This window comes from Gouania willdenowi, chromosome 3, assembly GCF_900634775.1.
Source record: "Gouania willdenowi chromosome 3, fGouWil2.1, whole genome shotgun sequence".
NCBI lineage: Eukaryota > Metazoa > Chordata > Actinopteri > Blenniiformes > Gobiesocidae > Gouania > Gouania willdenowi.
The window spans coordinates 24,090,181-24,116,902 of record NC_041046.1 but is presented as its reverse complement, the minus strand read 5'-3'; the positions used below and the strand labels follow the sequence as shown (position 1 = coordinate 24,116,902).

The window sequence follows — 26,722 nt, the reverse complement described above, 5'->3', positions numbered from 1 at the left end:
TTGCTATATACTCCATAGGGTAACCGCTCTCTGTCTAAGGAAAAAATGACCATTCATCATTCAATATTGAAAGGTAGCTTTTCAGGTGCAGGGACACCTAGTGGTGAGTCATGAGGCTGCAGAAATCAACAAAGGTGAAAAGATCTGCAAATAATAACTCAAAGGCATATCTGGTTGTGATGAATTGCACTCACAGCCCTTAAGTACTTCTCGTGTCACGACATCCCTAAAGCCAGTGTTTACATTTGTTTACTCAGGGGTAAGAATAAAAGGTGGAAGCACAACATGGCAGGCTCTGTGGGTGGGAGAGAAGCTGCTCCCTGTGGGGGGCCTAAAGGGCTCAGAATAAGGCGTGGAAGCCAAACCTCCACAGTGCGCTGCTGTGTGAATGCACATAAACACACACACACACACACACTTACATTAACATGAAAATAGAAATCTAATAAAAAGTCAATAAAAGAGGGCTTTGTAACTACAAAACCTCCAATACAACAAGCAACAAGTGGAAGGTTTTCAAAACTGCTTCCCAAGGCCTTGTTCATAGTTGATGATACACTGCTTATTACAGCACAGACAAACACACACACACACACACACACAATAGTTCTTGCATGTTCGTCCGTCTGCTTCCATTCCACAGACCCTGATTCAAATGTCTGAGATCTAAACGAGAAACTCCCTCCATCGTTCTCTGAGTGTCATTTGGAGCCTGCGGTGACCTCTTCTTCTACATTCATGGGCTTTGTTGAACACATCTTGTTTTAAAATCTGATGTGTGGATGCTGAATCATCTGCAGACCTGCTGCACTTGATTGATTAGCTCCCCAAAGCGGACAAAGAGTCCCTCAACCCACACTGCATTCTGCAGACACTTCTGTACCGTTTGTCCTTTCCCCAAGTCTCCCACCTGCACACGGAGAGATGTGACCTGGAAAGCACAACCAAAAAGGAAAACCCTGTTAAACTTGTTTGGGAAGGTAAAAAAAAAAAAAAAACCAAAACACAATCTTAATAAAAAATAAAACAAAGCCTTACCTCATCCTTACACATGAGGTACATGTGATATTTGTAATGTTGCAATGAGTGATAGAGGGAGAACCACTGAGTCTTCTGCTGGTCCACCGTGTACTCCTAAGCAGAGATGGATGTCATTGAGTTAAATACTTACTACAGACCAGCAAATACAGCCTAAGAGATCAATTTATGTCTGTTTGGCTGCTCGCCTTTGGAACCAGCTCCCTGTCTTTGTACAAGAGGCTGCTACTTTCTCCACCTTTAAAAATAAACTCAAAACCTACTTATTAGCTAAAGTGTATACCATATAGCAGCAATAACCTAAAACGGACATGGTCTAGTTTGGTCACAATCACAGACCATTGCGAGAGACTGTTACAATCAAAACCTACTGATTTACTAAAGCGTACATCGTATAGTTGCGTTAATTTAAATGTGGGCAAGTGTCCCTACTGTAGTGATCGCTGAGATCACTACGTGTGCCCATTACAAGACACAATCTTGTCTGTAATGGTTGTATACTCAGAGCATGGTGGATGGCCTCTAGACGTTTAATATTAACCTAACCACTAGGAATGAGTGTATCATGTTTTTCCTGCAGTCTGTGCCTCTTTTCTGTTTCAGGTGTCTTGATGCTGGAGCTGGCAGTTCCTGATCAATGGTTCGCGTCTCAATTAGTCTGAGAAACTTGGATGGACTGATTGATGGTTCACGGCTCTAGTCTGGGACATTTGGATGGCCTATCCTTCTATCCTTCTCTGTTCACTAACCCAACCAGTGGAAGTAGATGGCTGCCACCTCTGAACATGGTTCCGCTGAATATTTCTTCCCATAAAATAGAGTTTTTTCTTCCCACTGTCGCTAAATGCTTGTTCATGTGGATCTTGTTGGGTTCTTTCTTTCTTACTATGGACTTCATATTTTGTTAAGCACTGAGATGACTTTGTTGTAATTTGTGCTATATAAATAAAGTTATTATTTTATTTTGTTATTTTACCAAAAGCTGTCTGTTCTAAGGGTTAATTTGTGGAAGACTGTTGATAAAGAAATAAAAATGAGTGACACTATTTAATTTTAAAAAGAAAATGTCACAATATATTTTAGATAGTTCTGTGACGCAGTATAAATATGTTTGTGTTCTTTTGTTATTTTTTTGCGTTATTTGAAAAAAGCAACTGAAATGTACTTGAGTGCTTGCATTTCTTGTGTATTATTGAAAAAAGTCACTTGAATGTTATGATTTATGTTGGGCATATAAGCATTTTTGCTTCTGCCTGTTTTACTTTTAATATATATATATATATTTTTAAATTGTGATTCGTGTTTGAATATTTTTTGCTAGACTGAAACAAACAAACTGAAATAAAAAAAATACCAATGATGAATCTGGGTTCAATGGTGCTCTCTGCTGGTGCTAATGAGTGACTACAGTTATGCTACCTGAGGCACTTTGTTGAGCGTCTTGTAGGGCTTCATGGTCTTCTTGTTGTAAGCTTTCCCGCTTAGCCGAATCTTAGAAGCTGGAGTTTCTCCATCTTTTTTGGGTTCAGTAACCACTGCCATCTCTGGGAAGCTGTCGAGGGCTGACTGGAGACACAAGCAGGCCTTTGGATCACACTGTGCCTCCACAATGGTGTTGTTGTTTAACATAAATACACTTTGATCACGAATGGTGACCATGTTAAAGCTTATGTTTAGGTACTCAGAGATACGGTGTAAAATGTAGGGCAGCTAACTTTGTAACAACTTTTGTGAGGCTTTCGAAAACCATCACACTGCGCTCGACTCACCTTCAGCACCGTTCCTATGTGCAGTTTGTGTAGCAAACGTTTCCTGTTGTCACTTATCAGCTCCTCCATTTTTCTCACATTTGGTAGCAGCAACTCATCTGAGACAGACATACAATGTGGTTGAAATCAACTGCATTTAGATGGTTTGTAAGAACAGGTGTCAAAATGTGGTCCTAGAGAGCATTTGTACTGCATGTTTAATGGTTGCCCTGTTTCTAAATTACTTAATCACTTAATCCGGTGCAAATGAGAAAAAAAAGGCATTGTGCGATTCACAGAGCAGACCCTTGCCACCCTTGTATGAAAATATATGCTTCAGAGCAAATTGAAGCTCATCTACAAACACCAGCACTATTTTGCCACTTGCAGTTAGAGTAGAGCAGTTACTGCCGGTGAGACCCATGTATTGAATCCGCGCAATTTCACCTTCTCTCTCTCGGGCCGCGTTTACACAATGTTTTCAATTGAAAACGCAAAGGTTTTGTTGCGTTTTGGATGTCAGCTTACCAAAAAACTGAACTTTTTAAAGACGGTCTCCAGAGTGGAAGTTTTTGAAAACGTTTCCCTCTCTGTCTCCGTGTAAACAAGGAACCGACACTTTCTGTGTCACAGGCATGCGCACTGCAACTGCAGTGCTTTAGGGAGGAACACTGTACGTGTGCTTCACTCTTTGGAATTTAACTGATCTTCTCCACCAAAGTGTTGATTTAGTTCACCATCACTTGGATCAGCGGAGACGTCACACGTCAATCACAGTGTTGCACTCCTTAGAGCTGATGGACTCAGCTCGGACGCTGCGTGATGAATGAGCAGTCAGGTGATGTGTTTGGATTAGTGCAGAAAGACACATAAATGGATGCTGAGGTGAATGAATGACTGTCCTCTGGTACATAGTCAAAAATCCATAAACAACTTGTTCTTGACTCATTGTGTAGAGCTGTGTGCTGTCGCATTATGTAGAGAGTTACAGCAGTGATATCACATGACGCTACGTAGAGCTGGGTATTATGGCCAGTTTCCTGAATTGATTTGATTCCAATTAATCAGGTTTTGAATCGATTAATCACGATTCGATTTTGATTCCGTATTGATTGATTTTTCAAATTTTACTTAGGTATTAATGAGATTGTTCCAAACTTCAGGGGCAGCTTCGCCAGCAGAGCTTCCTCTGAATCCGCCATGTTTGCAGTGAATACACTTTTGCATTAGTAGTAGTGCAATAGTCGTTGCTAATGCCAACCTATCGTGAAAGACTACTGGGGCTAGATTAAAAAAATAAATAATTGATTCCAGGATCGATTTTGTAAAATTTCAATGAAATCAATTCAAGATAGATTAAATCGATTTAATTCTACCGCTAGGTAGTGTGTAGCATCACATGAAGCTGCTCGTCATGTTTATAGTTGTATACAGAACTAGTGGCGAGTAAATAAAGCTGAATTATTAAAGAAACGCAGCCTCAAAAGCAAAGTTAGATGGATTTCTGAGTGCTTTCTAGACCTAAACAAGCTACACTACAGAACTCACCCACATGCTGTCTCTTATAGGGGAAAAAGCCCAAAGTGTCACATATTGTGCTGTCGTTTGTTATTAAATGTGCCTGTGTGGCATTTTGCATCAACAAATTTAACCCAGAATCGTTTTACTGGTCAGACTTTATTGAATTAAAATAATCAAGATTATACAGTATATCGCCAATTTGACAAAAAAATATAGATATGAGGTTTGGTCTATATCGCCCAGAGAGTAGTTCAACTAGGGAATAGAGAAAAGTTACAAACATGGAGACAAGGGCTTTCAAAATATAAAGCAGCCAGGAAACAGGCAAAAATGAATAGTTTTCTCTCAGGAAACATTGTTTGAATTAAGTTTACAAATGCAAAAATCGGCCTTCAGCACCAGAGTTCCACCTTCCTGCTTTGTGTAAAAAAAAAAAAAAAAAAACATTCACTGACCCTTCGTCTTTTCTAGTGCCGTCGTTCCAACTTCATCCAAAGAGATGGTGATGAGCAGCTCTACAAAGCTCCTGAACGTCTCCTTCATAGTTCGAGTGTTAAGGAATCGAGAAGCAGACGCCAGTGTTGGGTTTAGTTCTGGATAAAGAGAGACATGGATAGAATATGAAGAGGAAACTGTCCTGCTGACCCGTTTCCAAAAGAGAAAAGCTCCTCTCACCATGATCTTCTCCACATTCTTCTGCAGATGAAGCTGACACAGCAGGTGACAGAGCCTCCTTCCATTTTTTCCTCTTTTTGGGTGGAGGCTCTGCTCTCAGCTTGACTGGTTTGGGGCGGGGCTTTGGGCTCTGAGCCATTGATGGAGGGTTGGATGTCAAACCCAGTAAAGTTTTCACCTGAGCACTGCTGTTGGGCACAACAACTGTTGCATCACTGACGCTGCTTTTACGTCGGAATAGTCTCAAAATAACAGGCAGAACCTCATCAGTTACAGAGCAGCTCATTAGTCAAACACTAGAACTCAGATCATACAGTGTGAACGCTATTTCAGGGTTGGGGTCAATCACATTTTACTAGCCATGTTCAATTACAATTCAATTACGATTACAATAATTACGGCATTTTTTTCAATTTCAAATACATTATAATTATCATTTTCCCCCTGAAATTAAATTACAATTATGTTCTCAATTACAATTTTACAAACTTTTATTCATACAGCGTTGTGATGATTGTTTTATTATGTGTGTACGATGTCGTTTTAGCATCTTTACATTTCTATTTTAGTACATTTATTATAATCTTTTATAAAAGCCCAACTAGGGGCAAGAGTTGGAATAAAGCGATAGAAAGATACAAATGCTTTGTACAACACATCAGTTACATTAATACTAATATTGTTACTCTTTAAAATTGTATCATCCTATTAAAAAATAATAACATTATATCCCAACTCTAACCCCTAACCCTTAGAACCTTAATGAGTGTAAAAATTCACTGACAGGTAGTAGGAAAACTTAATATGAAATATATTTTAATAATTCTTAACTACATAGACCTGTGTTGCATTTAATCCAATTGTAATTGACAGTTTTTGGTCAATGGCAATTACAATGTCAATTGTCTTGACTCAATCACAATTAAATTAGGATTACAACGGCAACATAATTTTAAAATTATGATTATAATTACACCATAATTTAAATGAATGATTAATTACAATTATAACTGATCCCAACCCTGGCCATTATTGTCCCTACAGGCAGTACACAGGGAAAACTAAGCTGTCTGTCCTAAACATGGCAAAACCTGCTTAAACCAACGACTTTCCTCAAACAGCTTTTCTTCTGTAAATGAGCCATTGTTTTGATCTTTTATTGTTCTTGTTTTGTTTGTTTTTTTACTTTAATTGCACTGCAGCTGTCCGTCAGCTCTGTGTAAGAGGTGTAAAATTGATTGAATTCGCTTTCTGGATCCGGTCCAGACTTTGTCTGCTCACACCAGCCCAAATGCAGCAAACATTAAGGACAAACCAATCCTAGAGCGGTTAAAGTGTGTCTGGATTTCTCGGTGTGATCGCATCTCTTAGGATCAGTTTGAAACACAAAGTTGAATGAGGTCATTTCCTGCTTACCTCAGTGAGTTTATAGGTTTGCAGCGTGGCTTCCGACTGCACACGCGCACGTACTCCTTTTTGTTAACCGTGTCCAGAAACTTCACATACACTCTGTGGTACATGGTCTTTGCGTCTCCAAAGTATCCGAGATACTGTAGTTGCAAAGAAAAGTGTTGCTTCAAACAGGAATAAAAGTGTTGCAAATATTTTTATGATGAAATATGAAAGTGTGTTGAGCAGTATCTGCTTTAACGTACGCTGTTTGTAGCCGAGAACACCCTCTTCCCTTCTCTCAGCTCAGGCACAAACTTCTGCAGCAGAGCTTTCTGGACTTTCCAGATGGCTGGAGGTTCGCAGCCTTCTACCATCGTTACCTGAGCAGGAACATGACAGATTTAATCACATGGAGATGTTAACAAGGTTTGTGATGTGGAGGAAATAACATTAGTACTTTTGGTTCATTCAAGTCACAGCACTTTAAATTTGTTCATTTATAATGGCTACATAATAAAATAAAATACTAAAAAAACAGTGTTTGTGTAGTCATCGGCTCAGACCGGAGAGAGAACATGCACCTGCTGCTTCATTGCACAGTCACTGCCAATACAAAAGCCTAAAATGTATTTGTGCGTGTTCTCCCATTTGGCTTTGCTCATAAATGCTTATTTAAATAGAGCTGATCTCGAAAAATTAGCCCCAGGTTAGGAAATAGCGCCACCAAAAGATTTTAGTACGTAAGATTTTGTGCCCTTTTATCTTGATAAATCTGCCCTCAAGAGAGTTATCGCACTGCGCACAACTTCTTTCAAGGGTTACTTACTATTTTTAACTAATTAAAAATCCTAATGGGGGCCTTTATTTTGACAAGTCGGGTATAAAAGATTGAAGTGCATTTGAACAACTTGAATTATTTATTTTATTATTTCAATGATATATATACATATACTTTTGCACCTAAATATAAATTTGACATTGAATTACTTGGTTTCATCTTGAGTTTAAAGAGAAAATCAAAAAATGTTACTTTCAATATTTGCGCAACTCTTTTATTTTTATGATAAAAAAATAAATGTCGAACAAGTCATAAACATGAACTTTTTTACCTTTTTATTGCCTTGTTCCTGACAATCTCTTATTATACAGAAAAACAAATTGAGAAACTTATTGAGTTACAGTGAAAATAATTAGGCAGGGTTAATATTTACTCCATCTTCTTTGATCCGACTCTTCAGAAAAAACTAGATTACAAAATTCTGAGCAAGGCTTTATAGTTAGGTCTTTAACACAGGTATTTGTTTTAGTGCGAGGTTTTCAATGTGAAAGAAACAAAAGAAAAACCATAATTGTAACTGTAATTGTTTATTTTCTAGCTTTTACCTTCAAGTTCTCAATATCCTCATTCCTAACGACAAACTCGTCTCTCTCGCGGTACATCCCCTCTCCTCCGCTGTCTGAGAGCTCCTCATCAGTTAAGCCCTCAACGGCCACGGTTCTTAGCTTTGCAGCAAGCTGGTCTGGTGGAGTTTCTTTGTATTCCTCTTTGGCTGTCACTGCTGCCCCTGTTGGGATTGGGACCGGGACTGGGCCTGGTGTCTGCGTAGGAGCTGGTGCTTGTGGCAAACAGGTCTCAGTAACAGTGAAGGACAACATGGGAATTTTGGCTTCTGGCTTCATCATCGATTCCTGGATTTGGTTATCTAAGGGCAGGCAGCAAAATCAATTGAATGGGTTGAGAAAAATGCCCAAAAGGTAACAAATAAAACAATCGACTGCATCTACAGAGGATCATGGCAGGTTTACTTTTCACAAGAAAAAGTTGACAAAATAATCCTGGCTTTGAATCTACAGATTGTAGCTGTGAGTTCAGTCTTTTCACAAATTAACTATACAGTAGGTCCTTTATAAAGGTATTTATGGGTTTGGTTATACATTATTTAAATACATATAAACAGAATGTGCTCTTTAGTGCCCAGAATCCAGGATTAATACTTTTGCGATGCATTTTGTTTAAAAGGTCCTTAAGAACTGCAGTTTTATTAATAATACAACAGGTTTTGTCTTCTAAGGTTTGACAACTGCACAAAAGTTTTTTTCTAATTCTATCAGCTTTCAATGGATGATGTTACCTGTCTTTGTTCTTCGATCTGTAGGTTCATCCAAAGACGAGAGTACTGAGCTGATGCTGTTCCTCAAAGCCTGGTTTTTCCCAGTGTTCTCCTCTTCATCTGAGCTGAACGATGGCAGCGTCTCTAGGTTCTTTCGAAGCTCTTCATCAAGACGTCTCTGGTGAGAGTTGGCTGCTAGGCTCGGCATGGGAATCAATGGTGGCATCGGATTTTTAGAATGCAGTGCCGTTAATCCTGGTAAAGTGGGCAAAGCGTTCTGTTTGGATGAGCTGCTAGGCTTTCGCGTGCGATTCGCAGGCCGTGCCGAATTTTGAGAATGATGCTGTTTGGGGCCAGATTTGATGAAGTCCAGAAAGGAGCCAATGAAGCCAGTTCTAACTTCTGGCTGTTTTTCCTCCACCTCACGAATCTTTCGAATGATTCTCTCTTGCTGTGGACAACCTTCCACGTCGCTAGCGTCACTGCCTCTGGAGTTCTGCCTTTTTGCCTGTCCACCACGCTTAGCTGATCTGGCTAGTCCATCATCGTCCTCAGGACCAGATGGTTTGGTGGCAGAGCGAACATTCTTTTTAGGAAAGTCATCCCCACTTGAAACTTTTGTGAGACTATCCTCCACTTTAATACACTTTGCATTTCCTTTTGCACTATTTTGGGAGCCTGGAGGATTGTACACATGCCCTGTTACATGATAGTCACTCTCTGAGTTTGGTCCATTTTCATTTGTATTAAGTGCAGTTCTGTTGCTATGATGAACAGTCTGCACTCTACAGTCTGAAGCCATCTGATGTCCATTTGGTGTGATGGCAATAGTGTGCGATAAAGAGTTTGTAATGTTTGGCTGCTGTGCTGAGGAGAAACTTGGTGACATGTGTCTGATATCTACAGCCTGAAAATGACCTTTAGAGTCAACAGGGTTCATCATCGCTGCCATTTCACCCTCAGAGGATTGAGCTTTGACAAAGTCCTGCGGTGCTACACCACAGGCAGCGACCGTGGCAGCCAGAATGTCATCAACGTTTGACAGAATGCTTCGGTCGTCTCCAAGCAGCATTGAGTCCGGGAAGCAAATAGTGTTGAGAGCGAAGTGGTTCTTGGCATCATTTGGAGGCTGATTCCCCGACTGACTGTAGTGGTGCTTGCGGGAAGGAGCACATTCTAAATTTGGCTCAGACACCACAGTATCTTGCCGACTCTGGGTTTCAGAGATTCCATTACCCAGCAATTCTCGATCCATCTGAAGATACTGGATATGAATGGGCCCTATACCTTGGGTTGCTTGGATACTTTGCAACGATAACACTTTGGAGTTGTTTTGGCTTTGCTGGTCTGGAGGCTGTTGAAGTAGAACCATTTGGTTGGGTTCAAAGAGTACCTGAGTGCTGGGGATGGTGGTGAACTGAGTTGGTGCCTCGCTGGGGTTCTGTTGGTTTTGTTGCTCTTGCTCAGAGGATTCATGTTGGACAGAATGTTGTGTGACATGTGTAGACACAATTGTGGAGTTTAATGTTTTTGTGTTGGCAGCTTCAGGACCATTGGAGGCACTTGGATGAATGCGTTGTTGCTTCAGAGGGTCAATCCCTTCATCTTTTACGTGTGCTGTCTGACCGTGCCCCAAGAGCTGATCATCACGAGGATTGCTTCTGATAACACTTTGACTTTTGGGGTGATCATCTGTTTTTGAAACGACATATACGACATGGTTGTGACAAGCCATAACGTTATCCACTCCGGACATTTCTATGGCTCCCTGCTGAAGACCCACAAGGTCCTGGAGCTGAAGGTCTTCCAATTTGTGTTTGTCATATGTTTGTTTTATGTCTTGTTCTGGGGATCTTATGTTATTTTCCAGGGTTTGACAATTTGATGAATAGGATGGCACGTACAAAACATATTTATGGGACTGCATGTGCTCCCGGGACACAGATCCATGTGCTGCCTCTCCAACTGCATCAACTGCCTGTATCAGATGAGTATTACCCACTTTTGAGTTTGATGTGGCAAGACCCCGGATGCAGTCCTGGGAGTACGAGGAGTTTACTTGTTGTCGAGTATGATAGCTTTGAGTATGGCCTACAGAAACCACTCCCTGTGACTGAGATTTAAAGCTTACATCTGGGGCACCTTGAGTGTGGACTGTGGAGTAGCCTTCAGATACATTTCCCCGACACAAGTTCTGGACCTGTGCCTCATATTGGGCCTCCTGCTGTTGGTGCAGCAGCGGAGTGGATGCATAAACTAGAGTCTGACTAACAGAAGGCATATTGTCCGATTGGCTGGAGAGCGATGGCAATGTCTTGTAAAGGGAGGAGAATTTGTCTGAGATGGAAGATGTCTGTGACTGGGAGTGGTTTGTGATATAAGACTGAGATAAACTGGTGTCCAACAAACTAGACAGCTGGTCTTCTTGTTGTTTAGCAATCACTGAGTTCTGTTTCTGTTCAGGGGACGAGTAGTGTTCAGGGGACTCTGCTGCCAGGGTCTGAGAGTGACCGTCTTCATCCTCAGCAGGAGGTGCAACAAGTTTGGAGGAGCAGTCTTTAGCTTCCGGTAAAGCAGTGGAAGAATAGGCTCTAGACACACAAGCTGTTTCGTGTTGTGGGGAACTGTTAACTCCAAGGGTGGAATCTGGTCCTGTGGAGGAACTGTAGGACACTGGGGTAAGACGGGAATGGTCTTGCTGGAAGGACACATCTGCTTGGCTGTTGGAACCAAAGTAACCCTGTAGGGAGTGCTCTGAATCTGACAACTGCTCTGAGACTGGGTGGCTACTGGAAGGCCTCTGATGGTGTTTGATCACACTACATTCACGCTGAAGAGCTCTTTCAACAGAGCCTGAGAAAATTGTTGACCCATAGGGCTGATTGGCAAAAGTAGAAGGTAGAAGGCTGTACTGGGGCTGCAAGAGGTGTGGGGCGGATTCCTGGGCGGAGCGGTAAGTGGAGGACTGCACTGGCAGCGCTGAGCTCAGAGCAGTGGTGGAGAGATGACTGAAGGCCAAAGCAGTGGGAAGCACAGATTGGCTCGGTCGGACACTTAGCAGTGTGTTGTGGTCAGAAAAGGGGCTATTGGTGGACGTGCTGAAGGCAGGATCCTGGAGAGCCAGGGAGGGGTTGGGACTGTAAGTTCTTGATGAATAGGTGCCTGTGTGCTGATAGGATGATAGTGGAGCAGGGGAGGGGTAAGTGGAAGAAGAAGCCAGGGCACCAGTTAAATACAGCTCTGTGGTAGAGGAGTTGCTACCTGAATGGGCAAAATGGATAATATAAGAAATTACAATATGTGGTTATATATCAAGCTAATATGCGCAGTTTGGTACTCACTACCAATAAAACCAAACTAATATGCGAGATATATTTAAAATTATAAGTCTAAAGTTGAAAACAATGGATGTGTTCTTACCAGCTGGCCACGATGGAGGTCTAAAAGGAGGAAGCACAGAGGAACCAACAGGACCTGTCTGAAGGCCTCTAGACTCCATGGCTGATAAAAAGCTCATTATTGAGGTCTCGGGTGTTCCACTGCTCGACTCCAGAGTTCCTGACAGTCAAAGCAAAAATAAATTGAAGGGTTAAAACAAAATATATTTGTTCAAAACATATATGGCAAGGACTATAAGCCATAAAAAGGCAAAAATGTCTCTTGAAAACATACTTGACATATCCACCACTCACCTGTTGCAACAGGAATGTTAGATGTAGTGTAGGTGGGCAGCTGGTGCGTTGATGCGTAACTTTGCCGTGGCAGAAGCTCTGCATCAATGAGTGCAGAGTCATAACCGGGACTGTATGCAAAAAAAAAAAAAATAAGTAAAAGCTGTGAGGCAGTTGTAATACATCTAAAATTTGACAATGGCCCTATATATACAGTGGTGTGAAAAAGTGTTTGCCCCCTTCCTGATCTCTTACTTTTTTGCATGTTTTCCACACTTAAATGTTGCAGATCAAACAAATTTAAACATTAGTCAAAGATAACACAAGTAAATTAATAGTGCAGTTTTTAAATGAACAGTTTTATTAATGAGGAAGAAAGAAATCCAAAGCTACATGGCCCTGTGTGAAAAGGTGTTTTCCCCTCAGCTCCTGTTAAAACATAACTGTGGTTGATCACACCTGAGTTCAATTTCTGTAGCCACACCCAGGCCTGATTACTGCACACCTGTTCTAAATCTAGAAATGACTTAAATAGGACCTATCTGACAAAGTGAAGTAGACGAAAAGATCCTGAAAAGCTATAGACATCATGCCAAGATCCAAAGACATTCAGGAAGAAATGAGAAAAAAGTAATTGAAATCTGTCTGGAAAAGGTTATAAAGCCATTTATAAAGCTTTGGCACTCCAGCAAACCACAGTGAGAGCCATTATCCACAAATGGCGAAAACACGAAACAGTGAACTTTCCCAGGAGTGGCCGGCCGACCAAAATTACCGCAAGAGTGCAGCGACGACTCATCCATGAGGTGACAAAAGACCCCACAACAACATCTAAAGAACTGCAGGCATTACTTTCCTCAGTTAAGGTCAGTGTTCATGACTCCACCATAAGAAAGAGACTGGGCAAAAATTGCTTGCATGGCAGAGTTCCAAGACGAAAACCACTGCTAAGCAAAAAGAACATCAAGGCTCGTCTCATTTTTGCCAGAAAACATCTTGATGATCCCCATGACTTTTGAGAAAATATTCTGTCGAGACAAAAGTTGAACTTTTTGGAAGGTCTGTGTCCCATTACATCTGGCGTAACAGTAAGACTGCATTTCAGAAAAATAACATCATACCAACAGTAAAATATGGTGGTGGCAGTGTGATGGTCTGGGGCTGCTTTGCTGCTTCAGGACCTGGAAGACTTACTGTGATAAATGGAAGCATGAATTCTGCTGTCTACCAAAAAATCCTGAAGGAGAATGTCCGGCCATCTTTTCGTGACCTCAAGCTGAAGCCAACTTGGGATCTACAGCTGGACAATGATCCAAAACACACCAGCAAGTCCACCTCTAAATGGCTGAATAAAAACAAAATTAAGGCTGAACGCTTAATCGCATTTGTGATATTCTCGCGATATCATAAAACGCGATTTTCTAATCGCAAAGGCTGCGATTTCTTTACAAACTACATCCTTATTGGTTACTGGTATTTTTAGGTGACGTTAATCCTCAAGCCTCAGTCAAGCATTAATACTACCGTGCTGCCTGTCAGTCCACTTTAAGAACCCACATGCGGAGCTGACTGATGGGAGGGGCTACTGTAGACAGTGCTCGCCTGTTCGCCTTGTTTCATGAGTGGGCGTGTCTGTAGACACTATCTACACATTTTGTTATTGTTTTCAGCTAAAAAACTGCACACTACAGTAAAACATGTCTATTTAAATGGCTATTGTGACTATGAGTCAGAAAAGTGTGTGCCGCTGCAGAATAAGATGAGCCGCGCCGCCTTCATCTGCTCCAGTGGCAGCGAGTGCTGGCAGGAAAATCCTCTGCTTTGTGGGCTCACAGGTTGTTTTGGCGGTAAGTTTCCCTGCACGCTGGCCGCTACTGTGCCTCGGCTGCCGGCAACGTTTAGTTGGAGTAGTGACTTGCGATCATATATTATCTTAGAGCTAAAACGTTGAGTTAATATGGCAAAACGGATAAATCAACATAGCCTTGTTGTCACGAGCCAGTGCAGCAGCAGCCATCAGAGGCACAGCTCACTAATTCTCCTTTTGCACAATTTTTCAGTTAAGTTATGTTTGATATGCTTGATTTGAATATATGTATTGTTTGGATACAATAAGTTATTTATACATATTTTTTACTGTTTTATTTATACATTTACAGTGTTTTATTTAGAACTATCTTGTATTTTTCATTTATTTTGTGTGCCATATTGTTCAAAAATAAACAGATTGATGATCATTATTATTATGTTATTTTTCTTTATTTTGTGTTTTTCCATTGATTTAAAAAAGTAAGGTATCGCCAAAATACTGGATCGAAAAGAGTAGTAGTACAGTAGTATACCAATCCATTAGGTTGAAGAGGTTAAGACAAATTTGTTTGCTTTATTGTTGTAATCTGTGCTTTAAAATTTACATTTCATATTTAAAGTTTAAATAAATCTGAAATTGTTTATTATGAAACAGATTGATTTATTGCTTGTGTTCATTGAAAAATACATGACAAGAGACCCTTGAAAAAAATAAAATTTGTGTGAATGATAATAGTACCATGATCAGGATTACTGATCCATGTGACAACTGATCTGGCAACAAGGAGCTTGAATGTTAGCACTCTTGAGTGTTTTTGTTTACATCTGTTATGATTTTACATATACTGTAGGTTGACTGTATCAAACGCTTTGCAAGTAGTATAAATACATGTGACAACCTATCAAACCAGTTTTGGACAACGCAAGGGAAACTAGGGTATATTAGACATTTCAACCTGTATTAGTAAGAAAAATTTACGAAGGAAAAAAAATTCTGATTGTTCTAAAAAAAAAAAAAAAAAAAGATGCCAGTAAGTACCAAATCTGAGTTCCTTCTCATCAGCAAATTTAATGAAGAAAAAAAAATTACCAGTGTGGATTATTAAGTTTTGACAACACCTGAGAGTAAGTGGCAGAACAACTGAAATCATTTGATCTAACAACACCAACCAACACTAGCAGACCAGCAGATTGTTGCAGTTTCACATATTTTCATGTGGAGCTCCAATCACTGCTTGAAGTGTCAAAGGTGGAGCTGATAACCAAGCACTTCCACTAGCACCAGCCATGGCTTAGCACCTGGTGAGTTCTGCTAAAAAATAAAATAACAAAAAATACAAGCCTGATGAAACTCAACTTTTGCGCACATTAAAAAAAAATCTGTAGGTTTGCAAAAAAAAACAACAAAAACAAAACCACCTCAAATCTCCCCCTGTTTAGAGACAACAGTTTGCAATGCAATGACTAGCACTGACTGTTTGTATTGGTGCTGATAGAAACGTGTGGATAAAGAAATTATATCTATTTTAGCATGCAGGGCACGTCCGCTCATCATAGTTTGCACTGCGTAGACCAGTCCACTGCTACAGTACGAGGACGGTGAGATAACACCAACTATGGAGGGAGTTGATAGAATAAAATACCGAAGCGGAAGTCTTGAAACTCCCTGTGAAATCTATCCACCTCTATCTCCAGGTTCCTCCACCCCTGCATGGACCTGAGCACTTTCCTGCCTGGTTAGCTAGGCCTTTATCACCGACATTTCCTTCAGACGGTGACCCGCCCTCTCCTTCATCCCTTACCTTGATTTGATATTAGCTGAACCGCGGTCAAAGGCCCACGAAGCTGCGGTCTGCGCTGCTGGAGCCAGCCCGTCCGCAAAGCTGGAGCTCGGGTAGTTCCTGTCCATCATCCGGAGAAGGATCCACTTCCCCGACCGAGTTTCGTAGTGCGGTGAGTGCACATTATAGCAACCCGGCTCCCGGCGACCAATGCGGATACAAGCAGAGAGTAGTCCTGGAGAAAGTGTCTCCTTCTTATTTCAGCCCTACGTCATGTAAAGTTTAGTTTTAGTGTCGGGACGCGGCTACGGCTCTGGCTCGTGGAGGTTAGAGGCTGCTAGCTGCTAACTCTAACTTCTCCTCGAGCCTGAGTGTGCGCTGGTGTTGCGTTTGAGGCACTCGGGTTTACACAGTATCGGCACTTTTAGCACAAGTGTGGAAGTAGAGTAACACAACGACACTTAGTTCAACACACACACAATCATTTGGCAGGCTTAAAGGTACCCCCGTAGGGTCAGACTGCTACCACAGAGTCATGGTGGAGTCCTGGACTGAGGACCGCCGTGGTTCACCTGAATCCAGCACAGGCTGTGTAAATCACACTGCTGTAGAGTCAAAACTCACTCAGCTATAATAATAGACCACAAGCGGCCTTCCAAAGAAACATTACCCTTTTGTAATGTCATTTATTTTTCAATTAAGTTATTTCTTTGTGTTGTTATTTATCATTGCCAACACAACCTGAGTTGTACATTATTTATTTATTTTACATGTGCAGTGTACATAGTTATCAACAGGTGGCTCGCGGGCAACATTCGGCCCGCCAGAACCTCCCATCGTTGCCCCATGTATTCTCGTTTGTGTGAATAAGACGCAGAATTAATTTACCAGATGAAAATATTACTTGTTTTAATTAACAGTACATTTACAATTAAAATAATTTCCATTAGCTGTAATGGGAAGCGAACGAACATATCTATACTGTGTCGCTTAGCAGTTTCTCATGGTAGGAAATAATGTGGGACAGCAAAACAATAACAAAAGCTGCATTCATTTTGAAGGAAATTCAATGTATCAAATAATTACATACAGTTGTCATCAATATTCGATTCAACTTTATTTAAATAAGCATCAGCAACAATAAAGAGAAACTTATTGACAGGAAGAAACCTCCAGCAGGACCAGACTAAGAGGTGGTAGTGAGATGGGAAGAGTATAAATATTAAGGCACTCATTACAGTATTAATGAGAAGTAAGTGTAAGTCTTTGAACTCCTTTATAGAGGTTTTAACATATAGTATGACTGGTGTCCCGCTGTGTTCTCTTTCTTTGTTGTAAATAAAATCTCTCAGTAAACACACGTAACGTTCCACAACTGAGGAGCCTGATAGCTGAACGATTTGCTTCCTGTTCTACTTTAATTCAAGGCAAATGTGTTTGAAGATCATATTTCATACACAAGGCAATTCAATGTGCTTTACAAGATTAAAAATGCAACAGAATACATTAATTTTTTATTTGTTAATTATATACACTGAGAACCAGCAATGTACAATAGGGCACTGTAGGATATACAGCGACTTGATCAGGAACAGTTAACTCTCTCCTGCTTGAGCGCGCGCGCGCACACACACACACACAAACTCAGTAGAAATACTTAAAATAAATCATTTTATTTTCATTTTTCACGTAATCCTTAATAGTCTCTAAAACAAAACCCTGAAACATTCAGACATGATACAATGCTGTGCATCAAAGAGATGAAACATAGAAAACATGATGGTATTTCTTCGGTAAACTTTTTAAGCAGAACAAAACAGTGATTGTGTGTTTTAGACGTGTCTATATAAATACAAATGATTTCATGATTTATTGCCGTGTAGGTTGTAAAATAACTGCTACTGCGCTTGATAAGTGAAGTAAACTAATTTATTAGGACATAGGGCAGCGTTATCATCAAGGCGACACGTTGGCATCTTAAAAAAAACACTGAATCCCAGACAGAGTTGAAGCTTTAAAAACAAATCTATAAAAAAAAGAGAAAAAAGTCAAACGTTAATTACTGGTAAGTGAAAATATTTTTCCTTCACAGTGATTATTTCTATTTGGATGTTTCCATTAATACTTGCTATGCTGATGTTATCCTCAGTGTAATTACACTGAAAATCTACTCAACTGTTATTCAGGCTCAGGTGTTTAATACAGCAGTTCCTTCAAAAAAAAAAAAAGCAGAAATGCAAAGTTTTATCAACACAGGTAGGAATGTTGTATTATCCTCTCTACTCTTTCTGTGCTAAAAACCTATAAAATAAATGTCAATACTGTCTGCACTGGAAAAAACTGATCATTAAGTCAAATGCGTTGTCGTACACTATAAATGATGACTGTGTACACATTTCTAAACTGGGTTTTAATTTAAAACTTTCTAAAGCTAAAAAATGTAGTTGCTTGGTTACCTATTATGTTGATACTGTATTTCAGGCTATTTTCCTTAGGTTTTGTACCTCACCTCCTCAAAAGTTAGTTCATTTCTCCCCAAACAATTCACAGAAACAATAATAACGATAGTGTGGAGAAAACAAAAAAAAAAAAAAAAAAAAATGTAATAGTAACTACATAGTCGTTATCTTAGCAAAAAAATGTTTTACAATTGTCTCATTTCATTACTCAAAAATAAGACTGGACAAGAATATTAAAACGTGCAAAAATACATCTAAAGATATTATACATTCATTATTCCAGTTGTTTTGACTAGTTCTTTGTACACTTGTGCCTGAAGCTGGGTTAGCTCATAAAGGATAGAAGAAATTAAAAAAAGGCAGAACATATAAACATAAAATTAATTGCCATTTGCATTAAAAAAAATGTTTTTTGGTCTTTTCAATTTATGATTTTGACATAGTTTGCATGAAAACGAAGGAGCGATGCAGTGTTTTCCATGTTTATCTTCTGTTTTTGTTTTTTTGTTTTTTTTAAACAGACGTATCCACCAGGACACTACCGGCATATAGTTCCGGTTCGTGATCTGAAATCAGAAAAACCCACAGAGATCATGTCAGAAAGTCATCTGTGACATGTGACGTGGTCATCACACCGGTGCATTCACTTACCCGGGATAGGGAGGAGGCGGGGCATCGTGTGGTCCGTTTCTGGCTATAGCCTGTTCATATGAAGGCAGACCAGGAAGATCTAGATCTTCTCCGTAGGGAGGGAGTGTGGGAGGAAGCACAGGCTGCAGGGAGACCTCTTCTAACCGTCGGATTATTATGGAAGCGTTACTCCTCCTCCGCCGAACTCTGATGGTACTGTGGGACCAGTGTAGGATGAGATATTATATTTGCATTCACAATAAATAATTAACACTAGGTATTAAAAAAGAGGCCATCAGAGTTGGCAAGTAGAAAAAAACATTTTTAAATAATTCACTATTTCCTGCTTTTCTTTCTCATGTGAGTTGGTAACTTGAGTATATTATTGTTATGAAGGCCACAATAATCAGTTTAAATACTCAAGTCATCTTAGATTTTATTATAATATTTCATATGATTAAGTAACACTTGGTACACATGTAGTAGGTCAAAAAATACCCAGTAACACTTTACTGGTCTTAATAATAATATTAACTGGTGTTACAGTATATATATTTCTAACGTAAGTTGTTCTGCTTTTAATGAGTGCCAGTGTTTACAATTTAAGGTGGTGGCTGGAGTTGGACTTATTGCAGTTGACGTTTTGGCTCCAACAACATAATCTTTTAATCACATTAATAACTCTCCAAATGAATCCTCAAAGACAATTTTTAAAGTGTTATTCTTAAATGGCCATCTCTTATGCCCGTCTATTGACGCTGCATCATTTTAAACACAAAATATCTTATTTTCACATATTTCATGGTTATATTTCAGACAGAATGAAAGACATGTTGAATAAGAAAAAAGTAACCGCAATGATACAGAACAAAATGAAAGAATTTGGGGACCTGTGGATACCCTCAACGCAAGAAACAATGGAAATCTAACCACCCTACACATTTTGTGCATTTTTGTTCTAATTCTGTGTGCGTTTTGAGAATTTTTATTGCATGTTGTATTTTGAAAGTAAGTTTGTCTATATTTATTGTCGTATTGTAGATATTTTGATCATTTTAGTCATCTTGTGCATTTTGCAAGTAATGTTGTGTTTTTGGAGTCAATTTGTATATTTCTGTTCTCATTTTCTGTGTTTGCAAATAACTTTGTGAATTTTTGTTGTAAAATAAAAACATAAGTTCGTAAGGAAGCATATATATATATATACAGTATATATATATATATATATATAAAACAACCTATTAATTTTTTTACCTGTAAAAAATTAGATGTACTCAATTTTTCATATTATTAGTAAATCGAAAAGAATTTAACTAATGATTTCATTGCTTTTCATTCAATCCTTTTGTTTAAATGTAATCAAATTTTAAGTAATTAAAATCGATTAAATTAAACAAAGTGTCACTTTGTTGCCTTAATATATATATTTTTTTCAAGTAGACAATGGTTTAACATTTTAGGAAACATTTATCTCATAACCGATTGAGCTCTCCTTGGCAGTGATGACTCCAATCAAACATTCCACTGTCCAGTGTTGAGTTATTCATTTTGCTGTGAAGGTTTTCTTATAAAGGGAGAGATTCTGTACCTGTGAAAGACGTCCCACATTAAGGTACAAAATATATACAGTATATAAGCAATAGAATCCGTCTTGCTGACCTTCCTCGGCTGACGTTGTTTTTGCATTTGCCTTGACAGAAAAACCAAACGAGCAGAACGACGATGACCAGAGCCACTCCAGCTGAAATGAGTCCCACCAGAAGAGACGTCACATCGACTCTCGAGGGCCGGTTGTCCTGATCTGTGAATCATCACCAACAAAACAGGATTAAGGTGGTTGTGAAAACAACAATTCATTACTTTCGGTTTTGATTGAAAACACAACAACTGTAAAGATTTTCCTGAAAGAGAAAAATCAAACCTTTCCCATAGATTTACAACACATGCAGTGGAATCCAAGCAGCTGTGAACATGTTATACTGTTGTGTGTCTGAAGTTTCACTGTAGACCGAGTGGAACAACAGGTTTTAAGATGAACTACTGTGCTGTCTTTGTGACAGCGAAGACAAAATATTTCCTGACACGAAAGGCGTCACCGTTGCCAAACGAGTGGGACACATTAGAAAACTTGCAGGCGTTCAGATTGCTTACCTTCTTTGTATTTCTGCCAGAAATCATTCTGCAAACAGCAAAACAAGTCATCAGTGTGGCAAACATGTGCTTTTACCTTGACACAAGATCCAAAGCTAATGCTTATGATCACTCAACTGTCTTGGGGATGTCCTCAAAGACCTCCCTTGCTTCTTCATAGCTACACACTTCTTCAAAGCACTCTCTCTCCAGGTTGCCAGGCACGAAGATCTCAAAGTCAAACCGGTTGAACAGCAGATGGCGACCCAGGAACGAGTTTGCGCCTCCTTCATCTACAAAAACTGAGAGAAAAGACATTGTTCAGACAGGATGGGACAGGACAAATGTGCTGATTGATCAGTGGCTTTCACCAAAAAGCTCACCTTGTTGTGATCCTTCCTGGGTGCTGAGTAATGTCCTCACACAGAACAGATCCCCGAGGCTCAGCAGTTGGAAGAGTGTGAGAAGACGGAACAACATGTTCATGGAAACACCTGCTGCAGGGCAAACAATCAACCCGTGTTGACTTTAGTTTAACCACACCAGCCCCAGATCTGGCGTGTCATACATTACCTGTGGTGTGAAATGTCTCATAATGATGGGCAGAGGTCAGCAGTGACTAAAATGAAAGCTATCAGCAGGTGTACTGTGTGTCGGCCCTGATAAGAACCCAGGAGAAGCTGAAAGTTACCAACAGTAGTTCCTCGGTGTCCACTGTCTACTCACAAATCTTCACCTGTCGACAAAAGGTGCTGAAATGTACAGTTAGTTCACCCTCCGCACCTTCATCGGCCTAAATTAAAGGTTGTTTACTGTGTACAGCGCAGCTCTCAGATCCACCCAAGTTTAACTACCTGCGCAGACTCGACCAATCGATCTTCTTTACCTGGATGAGTAGAAACAGAAGGAGGGAAGTGTCCACTAGATGGCAGCACTTACAACAAAACGACATCTGCATTTACACAGATCTATTTACTTACTTGACAACAAATTGTCAATGTTTATAAGGACAAATTGTTTGTTTCTGTATCTGTTTCGCTTTTTCCTCAACACATTAAAAACAACTATAAATGTGTGTTGTTATTATTATTATTATTAGTTTATTTGACAGGGACAGTACACATGAATGAACAATTCTGTAAATGTGTGTTTCAACTGGTGTATAATGCCAACGACAATTATAAAACATATACAACATTTTAAAAGGTGAGGCTACATACTTACACACCATAGCATTTGTTCATACAATTCATACATTGATAACATCTGAATGTTTGTTCTGTGTATTTGCACAATAGAATAGAGATTTCAGTGCAAGGGCAGGTCATACAGTTCAAACAGAAGACATTATGAGGATAAATATGTACAGTTATTATTTACAAAGCAACACCTGTTTAGAGGATAGCTATGTATATGTATATATGTTATAAATGTGTGTAAACCTATATGCTCAGGTAGTCTTCAGTACTCCAAAGTATAGACACTTGAATAAAAAATGACTCTGGTATTGAAGTTGCTCTCTTACTTGAGTAAAAGTAAAGCAGTACATGTAAAAAAAAAAAAAAAAAGTGAAACAAATGTCCCTTCAATAATATGACAGCTTTATTCCAAATTCCATATGTAATATTTATTTATAAGAACTTGTTGGTACATGGAAACAAGTTAAATCTTACCTTATTGAACATCTGGAGAATGTAGCACTCATAATAAATACAATATGTAAATAAAATGTGCCAAGAAAAAAATAAAAGTTCAAATGCTCAATTAAACCCAGAACAGCTTTGAGTTTAACATGTTTAAAAACGTGAAAATGTTAACCATAAAACTAAGGACCTGCCTAACAGAAAAAAGCTCAAACTACCAACATTTTGCATCTTTTCTTTTCACGTTGTGACGTCATCTTCTATTTAGAGCATAATAATGTATGTCGTTTTATATGTTTCGCTGTTATTTTTATGTATTTTGTAGTGATCTTGTGTATTTTTCTCTCATTTCTTGCAGTTTTGTGTGTTGCTGGTGATAGTAAGTATTTTTCTCTCTTAGTCGCTTCTTGGTGTCATTTTATATATTTTGTTGTTTTTTTTATTTCTTTTTATTATTCAGTATTTTTCTCTTATTGTGTGTTTTTGTTGTAGGTTTGTGAGTTGCTGGTAATATTTAGTATGATTATCATTTTTAACTAAAAACAAGAAGACATAGTCACCAACATTCCCCACCAGATTGGTTGTCATTATAACTAACAACTTTTTCCTAAATGTCCTAACTCCAAGAACTTAGATGTATACATAAGAAAATATTATCACATCAGAATATTAAATTACTATCTTACATGGTTTCTGAGAAAAGCTGTCCCCTTTTAAAGATACCTCAAACAGAGTAAAAAAAAAAAAGGAACAAGGGCAATAAGTCCAGAAAGAATAATTACGCGGTTCTCATTTTCGAACTCCATCAAGGTATTGATACCCTGAGGCCACACAGCAATATTGGTTATCCTATCTTAAACAGTTTCTGAGAAAAGCCGTCCCATTTAAAGATACCTCGCACAGAGTAAAAAAAAACAAAAAACGGAATGAGGGCAATAACTCCGGAAAAAATAATTTTCGAACTCCATCAAAGTATTGATGCCCTGAAGCCACACACCAAATTTGGTTATTCTACGTATCTTAAACAGTTTCTGAGAAAAGCTGTCCCGTTTAACTTGGATAATAAATAATAAACATTATAAAACCCCATATTGTTAATTTTCCCCTCTCTTTCAAGTACCCCCTGTAGTGCCATCGCATACCCCTAGTGGTACACGTACCCCCATTTGAGAAACACTAATATAAGGGATCCATGTACAGCTGAGAACATATGGGAAAATGTTTTAACCAAAATATATTAAAGTGTAGCGCAAAACTGATGTTTTGCTCTACATGTAAAAAAGTGTGTGTTGACTCAGAGCCTGAGGATCAGTGTTTAGAGAAAGTAGAGATAGGAAACTCTAAGCACTATCTCACAGCCTACTGGATAGTGCTAATTGAAGAGCTGTGATAGCTGCTGACTCGTACATGACTACATGTCTGGAAACTCTCAGCCTGTTCGATTCACCCACAGGAATGTTGATATGAAGGAAAAGAGAAATACCAGACTTTGGTCCAGTGTGTGACATCAGATCCCAGCTTCATCTTACAGCTTTACTCAGAAATTTTAATTGTAACACTGTCTATCACTCATTGAGAATGAATAGAAATAAGCGTACGTACAGCTGCAGCTCATCATTTACAGGGATTTGATTCAAAAAGTACTTCATAAAAGTGTTAGATTTTCCAAACAAACAAATTCTCGTGTATTTCACGTGTAACGTCTGAGGGCACAAACTAAAAGCTTTTGCTTCCAATACAACAGAGATGGGCAACTTCTATCAGAGCAGGGCCACATTATTAACATTCATGTTAGCATTTAGAATAATGACTAATCTGAGCATTAATACAGGAAAGAACAAAGGGTTTTGTCTTTGTTGTCCTTTTGTACAGGTTTTCTTGTTTGTTTTCTTAGTTTTTAGACGTTTTGTGAGTTTTTGAATTCGTTTTGTCAATTTTCTTGTCAATATGGTGAATTTTTGTATCCTTCCTGTGTATTTTTCTGTCATTTTGTGCACTCTCATTGGCATTTTGGGGGTCTTTGAAGTCCTTTTGTATATATTGCCATTTTGTGTTCAAGTGGTTGTTTTGTGTGTCTTTGTTATCATTTTGTGCACTTTTGTTGTTGTTGTTTTCTGTGTTTCTGGAGTTTTGTGTATTATGTTAGGCTTCACATAACTTCCAAACTCATGAATTACAATTTTGTTTTGGGGGCCGCACAAAATTAGACCAAGGGTCACATGTGGCCCCCGGACCGCCAGTTGCCTCAACCTGCAATATCCATAAGACATCAAAATGTTTTTTTTAGATGAAAAATGCTAACTACAGCCCTCCAGGATTTGAGATTAATACTCCTGATGTACAGGATGAAGTAAACAAGCTGTTTTTTAATATATGTTTCCAATTATAACAGTAAAAAAACAAGATAAAAAACTAGATTATTTTAACACATCCCTGGGCATCTTCACTCCTATTTGTCTAAGCCAGTCAAAAGCTCCCATATGAAATAAGTCATTGCTATCATTTCCAAACAATGCAGAATAGCCTGGATTGACTAACATATCAGAGGTCAAGGTGCTCAGATAAACCATGTGCAGGGTCAACTTCTGACACAGCTCACATGGCAAACCATCCACAGACCCGCTGCTTAAAACCAGTGAGACATATGACCCACAGGAAGTGAGAGAATAGTCACTATCCAGGATGGGAAAACTAGCTGACAAATGAAAATTAAGAGCAAATTCATACAGAATCTGCCATGTGTTTAATCTTAAGGTAGTTGTAACCAGAGGTGTAAAGAGTACTGATACAGCCTACTCAAGTAGAAGTACTGTTACTTGATTGCAATTGTACTCGAGTACAAGTAAGTCATACATAAAATACTCAAGTACAAGTAAAAATTAGCTCATTTGAATAGTACTCAAAGTAAAAGCTACTAGTGAAGTGTATCAAGGTATTTATCTTGTTATTAAAAGGTTTATACTCTTTTGAACAAAGGTCAACTGTTTCGTTACTTTCACTCTGTGTTTATTTTTGTCAATAAATCTTGTCACGGTTCCCTTGGATACAGTAAACACCTCACGTATAAATGTAAAAAGGAAGAGATTAAATCTTGCACAATTGGAACTTCATTTATTTTTCCACAAAGGCATCTGTCTAAAATAAAAGGCTTGTCAAAATGTATAATTTTGACAAATTTTCTTTTTTTTTTTTTTTTTTAAATAAAACAACCAAAATAAATAAAAACTATTCTCAGGCTCTAAATATAGATACATTTATGAACACTAAAACTGAGAACATATCCTCCATTCAATGCTGTTTGGCATTATGTTTAATCTGATTGGTCGGCTATGACGTGAGGTCATTTCAATTTTTTTTTGTAGTTTCACAATGTTGATCATTTTAAAACTAAAAATAATAATTTACTCAGTAACGGTGAGTGTAGAAATGTAACAAATGACTTTGCTTCTTTTAAAACATACTTAAGTACCAGTAAAATGACTGATTTAGAAATATACTCAATAAAAAAAAAAAGTACAAGTACCCATAAAAGCAATTCAAATACAGTAACATGAGTACTTGTAATCTGTTACATTCCCCTCTGGTTCTAACAAAGTGGTTCTCCTTGAGGTTTCAGAGTTGTACATGCTCTGGTAAGAGGTGCTGTTTAGTGAGCAAACAGGTGTGACCTTCAGCAGACCTTTGATATGAATAAAAGATCCACTCAAACTAAAGTACTCAAATAATCTGATTAATAACCTATATTGAATGATATGTTGCACAATAAGAACTTGGGCTGTAGCTCAATTCCTTAAATATAAAACACAGGGATGTGGTGGGGGTGGGCTGTGTCTGCTGCACTTTGTCAGATTTGCATGTTTTCATCCCAACCGAGAGGGAGACATCTCTAACAGACCTCTCTCAACATCTACTGCCTGGGCCATACGTCATTGGATAGCCTAAAAATTCAAATGTCCAGCAGCAAAGTATTTTACTAAAATCAACAACTAGTATTTGTTGACCTGGGTCACTGGAAGTTCAGAAGCGACCCTCTCATTAAAAGTTGTTTCTCACTCAGTCACAGCTCATATAGCAAAGTGACCAGTGCACTGTCCTATGATTCAAGCCAGATGTG

General features: G+C 38.9%; 2 protein-coding genes and 1 long non-coding RNA gene across 7 annotated transcripts; 1 reads left to right on the top strand and 2 right to left on the bottom strand.

The window, feature by feature from the left end:
* Nucleotides 1-150: 150 nt before the first annotated feature.
* On the bottom strand, nt 151-16,135 carry qser1 (glutamine and serine rich 1). Of its 2 annotated transcripts, none has more exons than XM_028442996.1 (13): nt 15,768-16,135; nt 12,178-12,287; nt 11,906-12,043; nt 8,507-11,746; nt 7,758-8,077; nt 6,638-6,754; nt 6,399-6,532; nt 4,983-5,170; nt 4,763-4,900; nt 2,808-2,905; nt 2,458-2,604; nt 1,039-1,134; nt 151-931 (listed from the first exon to the last, which is right to left on the bottom strand). In XM_028442996.1, exons 1-13 carry the CDS (start codon nt 15,875-15,877, stop codon nt 791-793), a joined length of 4,977 nt encoding a protein of 1,658 aa, XP_028298797.1. In that variant the 5' UTR covers nt 15,878-16,135; the 3' UTR covers nt 151-790. The 2 variants fall into 2 exon arrangements, with proteins under 2 accessions (XP_028298797.1, XP_028298798.1); XM_028442997.1 differs by having other exon boundaries at nt 4,983-5,167; nt 15,768-15,900.
* Nucleotides 15,782-21,970, top strand: LOC114461146 (uncharacterized). 3 transcript variants are annotated; one of them, XR_003673812.1, is made up of 4 exons: nt 15,783-15,918; nt 20,395-20,447; nt 20,534-20,668; nt 21,179-21,307. It is a non-coding gene; the product is annotated as an uncharacterized LOC114461146 (long non-coding RNA). The 3 variants fall into 3 exon arrangements; XR_003673813.1 differs by having other exon boundaries at nt 15,793-15,918; nt 20,336-20,447; XR_003673811.1 differs by lacking the exon at nt 20,395-20,447 and having other exon boundaries at nt 15,782-15,918; nt 21,179-21,970.
* On the bottom strand, nt 17,401-21,854 carry prrg4 (proline rich Gla (G-carboxyglutamic acid) 4 (transmembrane)). Of its 2 annotated transcripts, none has more exons than XM_028443001.1 (7): nt 21,539-21,854; nt 21,349-21,462; nt 21,104-21,267; nt 20,987-21,014; nt 20,495-20,636; nt 18,857-19,051; nt 17,401-18,771 (listed from the first exon to the last, which is right to left on the bottom strand). In XM_028443001.1, the coding sequence occupies exons 2-7, from the start codon at nt 21,449-21,451 to the stop codon at nt 18,744-18,746; spliced, it is 660 nt and encodes a 219-aa protein (XP_028298802.1). In that variant the 5' UTR covers nt 21,452-21,462; nt 21,539-21,854; the 3' UTR covers nt 17,401-18,743. The 2 variants fall into 2 exon arrangements, with proteins under 2 accessions (XP_028298802.1, XP_028298803.1); XM_028443002.1 differs by having other exon boundaries at nt 21,349-21,459.
* Nucleotides 21,971-26,722: the final 4,752 nt, after the last annotated feature.

Bases quoted from the DNA above. Each gene is read 5' to 3' on its own strand.
- qser1 (XM_028442996.1), bottom strand. From the start codon at position 15,877: ATGATGGACAGGAACTACCCGAGCTCCAGCTTTGCGGACGGGCTGGCT. The intron at 2,906-4,762 runs GTCAGTGAATGT...TGTCTGTCTCAG, and splicing joins GGCACTAGAAAAGACGAAGG to ATGAGTTGCTGCTACCAAAT. The intron at 1,135-2,457 runs GTAGCATAACTG...ATCTCTGCTTAG, and splicing joins CGCTCAACAAAGTGCCTCAG to GAGTACACGGTGGACCAGCA.
- prrg4 (XM_028443001.1), bottom strand. From the start codon at position 21,451: ATGAACATGTTGTTCCGTCTTCTCACACTCTTCCAACTGCTGAGCCTC. The intron at 21,015-21,103 runs GTTGAGTGATCA...TGCTGTTTGCAG, and splicing joins TTGAGGACATCCCCAAGACA to AATGATTTCTGGCAGAAATA. The intron at 19,052-20,494 runs GTCAGCAAGACG...CTGGTCCCACAG, and splicing joins AACAACGTCAGCCGAGGAAG to TACCATCAGAGTTCGGCGGA.